Here is a 14,398-nt window from a genome sequence, read left to right as displayed (position 1 = left end):
GTTCCATTTTTGTGTGGTAGATAATTATGTCAGTTGTATCCCTATAAAATTAAGCTCTTGATGTAGCTGGTACTTCTTTCATTACCTTACACTTATGTAAGTATTTGTGTTCCACCTGATTCATTCATATCCTGTTTTATTTAATTTTCACATTTCTTTCAGACGTTGATGTTATTCCTGCTTTAGAGAGTAAAGAACGAAGTCTAGAGAGGCTAAATGACCAGAAATGCACTGTTAGTGTTAGCAGGGGTAGCATTCAAACTAGTAGGTTTTCTTGTCATTTATCAACCAGGAGTTTTTGCTTTAGGTAAGAAAAGAAATAAAGTGACTATCTGAATTTTAACTTAACATGAACATTAATGCAAATTTAAACATTTAATGTGTAAGAAGTAGAAAAATCCGTCATGCTTAATAGAACCTATGAAAATAATAATAAAATGTTATAGTTTTTCCTCAGGGATTAAAAATGTTGCTTGAAAATGAAGCAGTTAAAAAGGCAGGTGTTGGAATTGAAGGAGATCAGTGGAAACTTCTACGGGACTTTGACATCAAATTGAAGGGTTTTGTGGAACTAACAGATGTTGCCAATGAAAAGGTAGTGACAATACATATAGTATTTTCCCAAGCAAGATAAATTTGTGTTTCACAGAATGTGCCTCCTATCTGTTAGACGTTTTTTTTCAAAAAGTTTTTGTAATAAGTCTCAAATGAGTGTTTCATAATGAAAACCTTCAGTTTTAACCTGTTGCCTTAGCAAATAGTTTCTTTAAGCAAGTACCTCCCCTGTATGAGTATTATTTCACTGTTTCATTATTTTCAAATTTAAATATTATGTTTTAAGTTTATCTCTTTAATCTGTTTTAATCCATTTACATCAGTGCCCAACACCTTTTTTTTTTTTAAGGGAGAGCATAATGCAGCTCTTGTGGTATGATGCTGTTTGTGAAGTTTGACCACCAGTTCGTCCTCTGTGTTCAACGTATTTTATAAATATAGTCATTAGGTTGAATTCTCGTATTTAGCTAAGTATTTAATTGGCTGGGGGGTAGAAAGCCTGCCAATCTATCCATTCCCCCCCCCCCCATGAAACAATAGTTTTATAGTCCAAGACTTTTAGTAACTACTTTGGGGAAATTCCAGAATTAAATCTGATTATGTAGATGGGTAGACGGCAAATAATGTTTTTAATGACAGGAAGTCTGTGAGGACTATCTATGCTTTTTATTTCGGTATAACATTTTGTGGCATGATCATGTGGTGGTTTTTAAGAATGTATGGAAATAGAAGGGACTGATTTTTGCTATGTTGGTTGTTCGTGATTTCTAGCTAAAATCTGCAGAGTCTTGGAGCCTCAATGGTTTGGTGAAACACCTCTTTGGTAAACAGCTTCGGAAAGACCGTGCCCTCCGCTGCAGCAACTGGAAAAACTATCCCCTCACCGAGGACCAGAAACTGTACGCAGCCACTGATGCTTATGTACGTACCGAAGATCTTTAGACTCTGACGTGTTTTTTAAACCTATAATAAATGACTTTAGGAAAATATTGTTGTGGTTAGCGGCACAAACTCAACTAAGATACTTTCGATCAGTTTGGCAGTAAAATGCTTAGGAAGGCATTTGGCGAAGCTGTTAATTCTCAGTATTAGTTAAAAAGTACCAACCAACAGATTGTTCAGTGCCAGTTATTTTTATTGTCATGAAGCCAAAATAATGTCCAATTTGTATGTAAAAAGTAGGAGCTTGCTGAAAACGTGGAAGGCTAATGAGCTGAAACTGAGTGTGCACAAATGGTATTGATGATGTGTTTGATTTGTAAGCATCTTCAGAATAAAAATAATTACAAGACAGTTTCTATATTGAAGCTGACCTTATTTCTTATATTTATATTTAAAATGTGGTAAAAATTTAGAAAAATTGCCTCCAGATTTAGCTTCTCACTGCTGTTAGTCTAATGCGTTTTCATATTTGCATATTTGTACATAGTGAAATCTGGGCTTATCTTTATATACAGCACTGCTGGGTTTTTTTTTGTGTGAAGTGTATTTTATGCCTCAGTGAATTACTTTTTCTGTAGTTCATACTTTTAACTAATTATTTATTTATTTTAATCCTCGCCCAAGGATATGTTTATTGATTTTAGAGAGACAGGATGGGGGGCGAGAGGGAGGAAGGGAGAGAGAGAAAGAGAGAAGAGGAAGAGAGAAGGAGGGAGGAGGGAGAGAGAGAAATTGATGTGTGAGAGAAATATTGATTAGTTGCCTCTTGGGCATTGATCACATGTGCCCTGACTGGGAATCGAACCCACAACCTTTTATGTTCTGTTTTTTTTTTTTTAAATTTTTAAAAAATACATTTATTTATTTTTAGAGAGAGGGGTCAGGAAGGAGAAAGAGAGGGAGAGAAATCAATGTGTGGTTGCCTCTCATGTGTCCCCCTACTGGGGACCTGGCCTACAACCCAGGCATGTGCCCTGACTGGGAATCGAACCGGCGACCCTTTGCTTCACAGGCCCGCGCTCAATCCACTGAGCTACACCAGTCAGGGCATGTTCTGTTTTTTAAAAAAATATAAAACTTGTTGAGAACTAGCTCAAATTCCATAGTGTTTTTAGTCATGAATAGTATGACTTGACCCTATCAGCAGTACCTAGAAGAAGGACTGTTTATACACTGATTAACATTCTCAGCTGATTTAATGAGATATGTGGAATTAGATACCTGTAGTCAAAACATACTTCTCTTACTTGATTGCATTTTGTCAGATTCCATTTGTAAGTTATTTGATTTGGATACCTTCTTGTAATATTACATGTTAAAACACGAAAGCTGAAACTTATTTTAAAGCATAGACCGCTTTCTCCACTCTCACAGTTGGTGTGGTGACTAGATGAAGACATCCGAATGTTTGTGTAACTTGAATTCAGCTTCTGGGTGCTTTGGGAATTATTGTTTTGGATTTTTGTAAAGATGAGTCATAATTTTGGTGATTGTTATTTAGTATGATCTTTCATTTTCCTGTTTTTCCATAGGCTGGTCTCATCATTTATCAGAAATTAGAAATTTTGAGTGATGCTGCGCAATTGTTTTCAATAAATAAAGGTATGTTATGATCTAAAAATAAAAGATAAAATTTGAATGTACTCTTTTGTGAGGTTTTGCTCCAAAAAACAATATTCACACCTGCAAAGTATTTAGTATTATTACAACTTCTTAAGTGTCTGAGCAGTTTCGACATTTGGTTGACACCTATTTGGCCAAAGCTGAGGGTTTCAGGCATGTTACTTGTGGCAAAGCAGGACTTACTGCTTTTGCTCTGTAGCATTGCTGCGTATTAGGCTTCTGTAGTTGAGACTTTGTGGCTTTTATAACATCAATGGTAAAACTAGCTACCTCCTCATGTAGAGATTATACTAAATATATCCTTTCTACAAATAAAGTGTGTAAGATGCTTTATAGTGCGCCCTGGTTTAAATTTCTTAAGTTTTCTCCAGGGTAGGACAGCTCTGCTGTTTTTCTCTAAGAAGAATGGCCACTTCATTCAGCTTGCCTGCCTTTCTCAGAGATCTCATTAGGTTGGTGATAGCAGACGGGAGTAGAGTGGAAGAATGTGGGCTTTCTGGTCACGTGGACCAGTGGTGAGCCCCAGCCACATGACCTGGAATTACCTGTTTCCCTATGTTAAGAATGTGGGTGATAGCATAATATCTATTTCTTTTTTTAAAAAAATAGTTTTGGTTGTACAAATTAGTCTTTTTTTAAATTTTAATTTTTTTTAAAGATTTTATTTATTTATCTTTAGAGAGGAAGGGAAGGAGAGAAGGAGAGAAACATCAATGTGTGGTTGCCTCTCATGAGTCCCCTGCCGGGAACTGGCCTGCAACCCAGGCATGTGCCCTGACTGGGAATCGAACCGCAATTGTGTGGTTCGCAGGCCCACGCTCAACCCACTGAGCTATGCCAGCCAGGGCAGCATAATATCTGTTTCATAGGATAGTTGTGGGCACTAAAAGGGACATGCTGTTAAAAGCACCTATATTGATCCGTATAGAGTTCTTATTACTATTCTTGTGGCATCCTTTTGGAGACTTTAAATAGTCATGTGTGTTAAGATGTCAATTAAATTAAGTGATTTTGCTAAATGAACTTAAATCTATGGGATGACCTCCTCATGTGAAATTATATAACGTCCTTTATAATTGTTGTGAGAAGGGACCCACGCCCTCTGTGTTTGACCCTCCTCTGTGTGTTGAGGTAGAAGATTTCTCGTACTTTTTTCAATGGAAACCCTCTTCTGATGAGTGCCTGCTGACTCTCTGTAGCCAAAGGTAATGTGGCTGGGAATTACCTGGGTTAGCTAAGGCAGACGGTAGGTTTATGAAGTTGATCTAGAGAACAAAATATAAGAATGTATTCAACTCATAATAGACTTCAATTCAGCAGAGGGAATTCCTGATTTTCTGGTTTGCAGAATTGCTCGTAGGTTACACTTTCAGTTTTGTCTTTGAAGAAAATGCTTTTGAGGAAAGTTTCAGATATTTTTCACTGAAGTAACATATATTTATATGTCAGTACTAGAGTCCTGGTACCCGTGTACCTGTCATTGCAATACTACATTTTTGACCCTCACGTTTATTCTCTCTCACATTATATGTGTATGTATATTATGACATCTGAAGTGAAGTAACTTGACCAGTATCCCAGTGAGCTGTAACTAAGATTAGCATTCCTTGTCTTCTGCCCCCTTCCCCCTCTCCCTCCATCCTGTTATTAAGATGAATCGACCTCACCTTTCTCGGTTTCTGTGGTTTATCTATAGATGATATTTTCAAATGGCCATGTTTGGTTTATGTTATAAGGTTATGTTGTTTTCTTATTAATAGATTAGAACAGAAAATAAAATGATATTTACACGTTATTTCACATTGTTAAAATATTAGCTTATTTCCAAAATGGTAGCGAATAAGCTCTAAACAATATAGTAGTTAAATACATATTTATTCATTTATTAAATATTGTTGAGTGCTTTACGATATGGAGGTACAGTAGTGAACAAGACTGGCATGAATCTGTTTCCTAAGAGGAAAACCTCCAGTTTTGAGGGGGATGTAGATGAACATAAAAGGCAGTTGCCGTGAGGGGTGATGAGTCTTTTGATGTGGGGAAAACGGGTGCTATGGTCAGCACGTAGGAGAGACACCCAGTGCACATTTGGAGGTACTAGAGCGCAGGTGGCAAACACAAGGCCCGCAGACCGAATCCGGCCCTCCACCGTGTTGTATCTGGCCCAGCACCTTGTTTTTACCCAGCGGCAGTGCCAAGCTCTCGCTTAACTGTTAAGGAGTAGTTACATTTATACAGTCTTAAAATTACATTCGGCCCTTTGAAGGCAACCGTGAGGCTGAGGTGGCCCCCAGTGAAAATGAGTTTGACATCCCTGATCTAGAGACTGTTTTCTGGAGGAAGTTACATTTAAGGCCAGACCTGAATTAAGCGGGGGAGTTAGCTAGCTGAAAAGTAGAGGAAGAATGTCATAGGCACAGGCGGCAGCAGGTGCAAAGTTTCAGAGGTAAGAGAAGTGGTACTGGTAGGCAATTGGAAGTAGTTCGGTGTGGTGAAACACTGAATATGATGGGATGGCCCTGACCTGTGTGGCTCAGTGGGTTGAGTGTCATCCCACAAAGTGAAAGGTTGCAGGTTCAGTCCCAGGTCGGGGCACCAATCAATGTTTCTTATATCAGTGTTTCTCTCCCTCCCTTCCCCTCTCCCTAAAAATAAGTAAATAAAATCTTAAAATTTTAAGAATATGACAGGGTGAGAAATGAAGGAGAAGCTGAAAAAGGAAAGCAGAACAGCTATCGAGGGTTTTAAATGCAGGGGTGACATGAAATACATTAACTAGTAACTTGGGCTGCAGAGCAGAAGATGGGTTGATTGTAGGAGGGCAAGGGTCACGGGGAAGAAGCCAAGTGAGAGGTGATGGTTAACTGGCTTGGTTGGAGGGAGGATGGAGAGAAGTGGATAGATTCAGAGTAGATTTATAGAGCTGTGGACTCAACGGAGTTTGATGTGATGATAATAAGAGCCACGTGTCAGGGATCATTTCTGTGTTGTTGGTGTGAGCAACGGGGATGAAGAACATTGAAGAGGAGGAGCAAGATTTGGGGTGAGGAGTCATAAGGTTGATTTCAGGTACGTTAGAGGGAGGAAGCCTGGGAGATAGCAAAATGGAAGGGGCCGGTAGGCATTAGATATACAGCTGTAACTCAGAAGACAGTTTGCGTTAAAAATAAAGAATTGGGAGTTGGAGATAAAGAACTGGGGCCGAGAAGCTTGAGGAACTCTTAGTATTTAATGTTTTCCTGGAGGAGGGGACAGCAGAGGAGTAGCCACAGGCATATGGACACTTAGGAGTGTGGTGTGTAGAAGGCCAAGCAGAGAACATGTTTTAAGTAGCAGGATGTTATCAACAGGTTTAAATTACACTGAGAGGCTGAGACACTGACCACTTAGAATTCATCGTTAGACTTGGCAACATGGCAGTTATTTGTAACCTGTTACTACCGCAGCTTTGAGGTACTACGTGACAAAAGAGTGTTTCAGTGAGGAAGAGTCATTAGAGCGTGTGCTATTAAAACAGAAGAGCAGGTGTGATGACCTGAGCAACAGGGCAGTAGTGGAATGATGGGACAACTTCTTTTTCAGAAGTTTGGTTTGGAAAGGGAATATCCATGTATTTGTTCATATAACGAATTTGTTGGGTGTTTATTATGGGCCAGGCCCTGTTCCGGTTGCTGGGGAAATTCACTGAACGAAAGAGACCACGTCCCTTCACTTGTTTGACTGAGGTGAGAGGGAAGGAGCCACACAGACGTCCCGGGGAGGGTGTCGCAGGCGGAGGGGAAGGAAGAGCCACGCCTGGGAGGGCGGTGGCTGCCTTGTGGAGAAAGAGGAGGTGTAACGAAGCGAAGTAAGGACGTGAGAGCAGGAGGAAATGCGGCTCAAAAAGTACCTGGAGCCAGATCATTTAGGACCTTATAGATTATGAATCTGACTTCATATTTTATTAATTAAAATAAATGCAATGATGAGTGATGGAAAAACCCTTACAGGATTTGGAGCAGGAGAATGGCATGATTAAATTTTTATTTTAAAAGGATTTTTCTGGCTGCTATAAGAGGGCAAGTGTTTAGGCAAGGGAATCAGTTAGGAGGCTATTGTCATAGACCAGGCGAGAGATGATAATTGTTTGGTTTAGGTTGGTAGCAATAGAGATGGGAAGTGATAGATTCAGTATATATTTTGAAGATATATATTGTGAAGGGTTTGTTGATGAATTCTCCATAAGGGAAGAGATGTCAAGACTGAGCAAACAATAAAGATACTTTGGTTGGATTAACTGAATGAGTGGAAGGACCAGTTGGTGGAAAGATTATGGCGGAGAAGATTTTGGTGACAAAAACCTAGGTTTAAGTTTCGGACATGCCAAATTTTAATGCCTATTGATATCTAAGAAGACATCTTAGTTGGCAGTGTGATTCTGTAGTTAAGGGACAGGTCGACATTGGAGGTGCAACTCTGGGAATCATCAGTGTACAGAGTGTGGTTAAAACTGTGAAACTGGATGTGATAAAACGCAGAGTGAATGGAGTCAAGAACAGAAGAGGCCCAGGTATTGACATCAGGGGCATATACATATGCAGGCAGACAAGAGTGCAGCAAGGGGGACCGAGGAGGGTTGGTAACGATGGAGCAAGTATAGGAGGTGTGTGTTCAGAAACTAAGTGAAGAAAACATTTTTTAAGTAAGAGGAGGTTAGCGTTTTAAATGCCTTGGAGAGTTTGAGTGAGATGAGAAACCAGCATTAACCATTGGCTTTGACAGTGGGAGTTCCTTGGTGACTTTACAGACACTGCTGCGCTGTCCTGGTGGGACGGAAAGCTTACTTGCAGTCAGAGTAGGGGAAAATGGGAGGGGGAAATTTGAGACGGCGAGTGCCGACACCTCTTTCAAGACATCTTGCTGTAAATGGGAGTAGTGATACTAACACAGACTAAGTGGCAGATCGGGGAGGGAAGATGAGATGGTTCTCTTCTCTGCATGTCTGTTTTCTTATTGAACTAAGAGTTGAGCCGTCCCCTGAGTAAATGGAGGGACAAGCTGCTCTTGGAGGCTGGAGAGAAGGAAGAGGTATGAAATCGTCATCTTGAGATTGGGAAAGCAGGAAATGTGGAATGATTAACAATCATTACTGAGGGTTTGAGATCTGTGGCATGGATTTAAAACCAGGTGAGGTGAGTCATCATAGTTGTGTTTTATTTTCAGCTATATTCAACTGCGGGGGTCAAGGCATCAAATAGGTAAAAAAGCTGGGTTTAATTAGAGTAGGGGTTTAGCTAGGTAAGTACCATGCAGGGAGGAATGAGCAAAAGAGTGAGTCCAAATGAACCTGTGATTACTGGAATAGGTTTAAAAAAGGAAAGTAAGATATGGTGATAAGTGGGAGTGGGAGGGATAATGGGTGAGGAAAAGGTGCGAGAGTCAGTAGATTTGGCTGTGAAAGGGGGGAAGAATTGCTGTACTTTGGAAAGTGTGTTTGAAAGGAAGAGATCATGCTGTTGTAGAGGGTAGAGTGCTTCCCATTCAAGTTTGGGTGTGGTGACTTCAGTGGAAGTCATGAAGTCAGGGTATATAACTGTGGGGATGGGTGGCTGAGGTCAGTTGAGGAAATGGAGGGATCAAGGAGCTGAAAAGCCCACACTTTTAGGTGGAGCATCTCTGTGAATGTTGGACTCACTAGGAATTATCACAGGATGGTAGTGAAGGGAAAGACAGTGAACCAGGCGCTAAAATCGTCAATGAACGAGATGTGGTTGTGAGATGGTAAGGTAACTGCAGCAGTCAGGAATAGCAGGTGTTACATGCTTCCCAGGGCTACTAGCCCTGGAGCTGGGCTACTCGAAGGGCAAGGGAAGTGGTAATGGAGAGTAAGGACTTCTAAGCTGGTGAAGGGCTTGGAAAAAGAGAGTGGGTTTGTGGTGTAGATGGAGAATGACGTGCCAGACAGAATGAAGTTGAGAGTTCGGAAGATGATCAGTGATTAGACAGGCTTGCATTTCATTTTGGTGAAGACTGATTGTGAGGCCAGTAAGCCATGGCTGATGGGTAAGGCTGTATTTTATCAACTGTGTTTAACAAGCAGCCCACTTGGTATAATATCAATTTCTGATTTTAAAATAGTGCAGAGGGTTCAGACTCTCATTTCTATCTTCTGCCTTAGTGGATAACTACTGGGTTGTAATATGTATGAATGCAGATCATTCTGAATTTATTCTAAAACTTAAATAGCAAAAATTTGAAAGGGAAGTAAAGTGACAAATGATTTGGAAATAGGATAAGGAAGTCATTTTGTTGCAATTTACTTAAAGGAAGAAAATAAAAATGTGAGTCCTAATGCTGTTTAAATAAATGGCTAACTAGGTATCTCTGCTTTGTGGTTTACAAATTAATATTGACTCTTTGTTTCCCTCAGAAGAAGAAGTAACACCTAGTGATGTGAGGACGCAGTTGACAGCAATGTCTGAGGACATGGTGGGTCTGGCTAAGCATCTGCCTGACACTGTCAGGAAACTGGAAAATCCACAGAGGTGAAGTATCATCTTTTGTTCTTTTTTAAATCAATGTTTGTTCTTACTGCATTTTCCTATCTGTAAGAAATTATTGTTCATTAAGGTAGACTCATGTAAATGTGTCTACATATAGATGCATACGTATAGATATATACATTTGAGAAATATCTTTCCAGTTGTTGAGTTATGCATCAGAAAGTTTCAGGCTTTTTTGTCTGCTTTGTTTTATGAAACAAAACAAAATAAAATTCATAAGTCCATGTGAAGGAAAATATTTAAAATTCAAACTTGTCTTTTTCTTTGTGTTTTTGAGCATCTTTCATTTAATTATATTTAGTTTGGTCACTTGAAATCGGTTAAAAATTCTGTAAATAAAACATTTATAAATAGATGAAATAAAAAATCTAAAATGAAAAACTTTTGTACCTAGTAGCTAGCTTCATTTTTCTGTTACCTGATTGTCCTATGAGAGTTCTACGTCATCTGTATACTGTAACAGACGCGGTACCACTGACTGGTGTTGCAGAGCCAGCTCTGTTCAAAACCAGGGCCTGCCCTAGTCTTCACTGCTAAATGACTTTGTTGTTCAGTCTCTAAAAGCAGGATTGTTCTTAAACAATGAATGATTACAATGTGGCATTGTAATTTTGAGGCAAAAATACTTTGTAGAAATATGAAGGACTTAGTTAAAATAGAATTCTTTAAAAAATAAATTTGGGGGGTTGACCTTGGCTCATGGGTCACGTAGGTTTCGGGTGTACATTTCTGTGATCCGTGATCTGTGTAGCGCATGTGTGCCTGTCACCCAAAGTCAGGTCATCTTTCATCACCATATATTTGGCCCCCTTTACCCTTTACTACCTCCCAACCCTTCCCTCTGTTAACTGCCTTGCTGTTGTCTTTCTGTGTCTCTGAGTTTCAGCTTTATTTCCCACATGTGAGTGAGATCATATGGCTCTTGGCTTTTTTTCTGACTGATTTATTTCACTTAGTATAGTACTCTCAAGATCCATCCCTGTCGTTGTGAATGGCAGTACTTCACCTTTCTTGTGGCTGAGTAGTGTTCCGCCGTATATATGGACCACATCTTCTTTATCCAAGCCTCTGCTGAAGGACACTTTGTAGGAATGGGAGGCGGTTAGTTGCAATACAATTCTGACTTTGACAAAATGAATGTTAATGTATTCTTTGTTGGATAAGATTTATGGTATATTTTCATTAGGAGATTTCAAAATATGATATAGAAATACAGTTCATTTTCAAAGTCATTTCCCCCTAGCAATTTGTGTAAGTAGTTTTTATGTAGCTTTGAGAATTTCTGAAAGATGCACCTCTCAAATGGGGAAGGATACCAATAAAGCTGTTTCTTATTCATTTTTACATTTTTTCCTCCATAAAAGAAGAAAAAATCACTATATAATGTATATATGTATTTCAGATTTTTGTTCTAGTAATTAAAATTTCTGTGAATGCTTTTTGTAATGCCAGAAAGATTTGGCATTAAGATTTCCTTAAAACTTGAGAATGGAAAATACTGGATTCATTTTTAGGAAAGACAGATCTTGTAAAATTTTAATGTCAAGATAAGAACTAGTTAAATTTCTAATTTAATGCTTTTTGTAACAACTCGACAGTACTACCTGGTATATCTAGATTGTACTTAAGAACCGGAAGGGAACAAAAAAGGCCTTTGAACAGCCAAAATACATGCTGTGAACGTGAATTCAGGCTCACTTAACTGTATTTCCAGTGGAGTGCTTGAGACCACAGTCAGAGCATATTTGCTCTTCGTTTATAGATAGAGTTTGACAAGCTTGGGTATCCAGTTACAGTGAAAACCAGGTATAGATAAGGAATGTTACGCTCAGTACAACAGCTGGAAGTTGCAGTCGGCTATCTCTGAAGGAGAGGACAAAATTATACAATTTAAAAACTCTTAAAACAGAGCAGTCTGAGGTTTGTTACAAGAGGAAACAACTCTATGCTTCAGGGACATGGGAAAGTATTGGACTGTACAGTACTACTTAGTCTTCGATTTACATTCAGTACTTGTCTGTTGTATTGCTCTCAGGCGCTTGACATTCTGCTGGGTGCTGAGGTTGTCTGCAGGCTACTAATACGTAATAACAATCCCGTGAAAGAAGGGAAAGCACACTATTCATTATTGAAGAAGGCAGGGCAGCTTTTGATGTATTCAGAGTGAACAGTTACCTTACATGAAACGTGCTATGCCCTGGTGTTAGCATGGAATAAATGAGTCCTTACGGTCTTGTCAATCAGTCTGTGTGCCACCGTTGCTATGTTTGTATGTCACAGCGTTCCCTCTGCATGTAACAGTTATACTGGGGCACATACCTGTTTCCTTAATGTATTTACATACAGATTTTATATTTGTATTAGAATAAGGTTTGAAGAGTTTTAGAGTGTTAGAATTAGTGAGCTTTTAGGTTTGAATTTAATTTTGCTTTTGGTTTTTTGATGTAGACTTTGTCAGGTTAAACTCAGCTCAACTCTGGAGTACTGGTAATGGTGCTGTTTTCAGTGTGAAAATAAGTCGTGAAAGAGACCTGGCTGGGTAGCTCAGCTGGTTAGAGTATTGTCCTGATAAGCCAGGGTTGAGGGTTTGATTTCCGGTCAGCAAGAATCAAACAATGAATGCATAAATAAGTGGAACAACAAATTGATATCTCTCTCTCTCTCTTTCCAAAAATCAATCAATAAAAAATTTTTAAAAACTCATAAAATAACTCAGGACTTTTGATAGTTTATTTCCATGAATGATCAAATCTTTATCTGAATCATCAATACAGAACTTCGAAAGTCATGTCAGTCTGACTTCATTTAGCATGATGTTCTCTCCCTGGATGTCCAACCCACAGTCCACAGGCCACATGTGGCCCAGGATGGCTATGAATGTGGCCCAACACAAAATTGTAAATTTACTTAAACATTATGAGTTATTTTTGTGATTATGCGTTGCAATGTATTTAATGTGTGGCCCAGGGCAGCTCTTCTTCTTCCAGTGTGGCCCAGAGACGCCATGAAGTTGGACACCCTAGACTCATCCACGTTGCTGCAAATGGCAGTTTGTCATCTTTTGTTAGGGCTGAGTAGTACGGCATTCCCCTGTGTGTGTACCGCATCTTTCAGTGCGGTCGTCCATTGGAGGACCTGTGGGTTGTTGCCATGCCTTGACCACTGTGAATAGCGCTGCAATGAACATAGGAGTACGCATATCTTTACAGATAAGTGTTTTCAAAATTTTGGGGTAGATACCCGGAAAAGGGTGTTTACTATAGTAGTTCTATTAATTTTTGGAGGATCCTTCATACAGTTTTCCATAGCGTCTGTACCAGTTTACATTCCTACCGGCAGTGTATGAAGGCTTCTTTTTCTTCATAACCTCTCTAGCACTTGTTATTTCTTGTTTTGTTGATAATAACCCTTCTAACAGGTATGAGTTGGCATGCCATTGTGGTTTGCTTTGCATTCCTCTTAGCTAGTGAAACTGAGCATCTTTTCAAGTATCTGTTGGCCATTTGTAAGTCTTCCTGGGAGAAGAGTCTGTTCAGGTCCTCTCCCATTTTTAAATTGGATTGTATTTTTCTGTTGTTGAGTTATATGAAATCTTTATGTATTTTGGATGTTAGCCCCTTATGAGGAGTATTGTTTACAAATATATCCTCCCAGTTGGTTGGTTTCCTGTTTGTGTGGTTGGTGGTTTCCTTTGCTGTGCAGAGACTTTTTAGTCTGATGCAGCCTCATTCATTAATTGTTGCTTCGACTTCCATTGCCTTTGAAGTCAAATTCATCAAATTCTCTCTAAAACCGAGGTCCGTAAGTTTAGTGCCTATGCTTTCTTCCATGTACTTTTAGTTAATTTTTGTGTGTGGTAACAGATAGTTTAATTTCATTTTTTTGTATGTGGTTTTCCAGTTTTTCTCAGCACCATTTCTTGAAGAGGCTTTCTTTTTCTTTTTTTTTCCCCATTGTATGTTTTTGGCTCCTTTATCAAAAATTATTTGCCATTATATGTATGGTTTTATTTCTGGGCTCCCGGTTCTTTTCCATAGGTCTGTGTGTCTGTTCTTCTGCCAAAACATGCTGTTTTGATTATTGTCACTGTGGCCAATGATTTCACTCACAGGTGGGATGTAAACCAGAAAGCAACAAATGAACAAACGAACAAACAAAAACTCATAGACACAGACAACAGTGTGGTGGTTACCAGAGGGGAGGGCGGTGGAGGAGATAGAAGAGGATGAATGGGGTCAAACAAATGGTGATGGAAGGAGACTTGACTTTGAGTGGTGAACACACAATGCAACGTACAGATTGTGTCTCATAGAACTGTACGCTTAAGAGTCACATAATCTTACGAACCAGTGTCACCTCCATCAATTTAATAAAATTATGTCAGATTTTATTAAGGATTGATTTTAATACAGAAAAATTGGAAGAGCTAAACAAAAGCATTAGTTAAATAGTAAAATTTGTCTTTTCTCAACATATTCCTTTTCATTTCTATTTTTATGAAGTAACTAAAATTTGTTATAATAAGCCCTATAACCAACAGATAAGATAGTGTGCCTCATTTTACAGTCTAGCTGTGGTTTTCTTATTTAGTTAATCAGGTTTGGTTTTAATATAGCTATTTCTTAGTTAAAATGTTATATTATCATCTATATTTAAGAAGTTAAATTCAGTTCATTTAAGATCATAAACATTTTCTTTTAATTTAACATATTAAGGTATGTGTGTTTATAATCTTT

General features: G+C 38.9%; 1 protein-coding gene across 17 annotated transcripts in view; it reads left to right on the top strand.

Annotated features, from left to right (window-relative positions):
* Nucleotides 1-14,398, top strand: part of WRN (WRN RecQ like helicase) — a 122,901-nt gene that overhangs the window by 32,766 nt on the left and 75,737 nt on the right. For 15 of the 17 annotated variants that reach the window (XM_053659875.1, XM_053659867.1, XM_053659873.1 and 12 more), the window contains 4 exons: nt 447-595; nt 1,327-1,476; nt 3,030-3,099; nt 9,530-9,644. In XM_053659875.1, the coding sequence (XP_053515850.1) occupies nt 447-595; nt 1,327-1,476; nt 3,030-3,099; nt 9,530-9,644 (484 nt within the window). The remainder of the gene's footprint in view (nt 1-446; nt 596-1,326; nt 1,477-3,029; nt 3,100-9,529; nt 9,645-14,398) is intronic. The other 2 variants (XM_053659866.1, XM_053659876.1) reach the window with 2 other exon arrangements.

Source organism: Artibeus jamaicensis, unplaced genomic scaffold, assembly GCF_021234435.1.
Source record: "Artibeus jamaicensis isolate MK-2021 breed Jamaican fruit bat unplaced genomic scaffold, CSHL_Jam_final scaffold_833, whole genome shotgun sequence".
Classification (NCBI taxonomy): Eukaryota; Metazoa; Chordata; class Mammalia; order Chiroptera; family Phyllostomidae; genus Artibeus; species Artibeus jamaicensis.
Note: the sequence above shows the minus strand (reverse complement) of the source record. Positions and strands in the feature narration are given on the sequence as shown.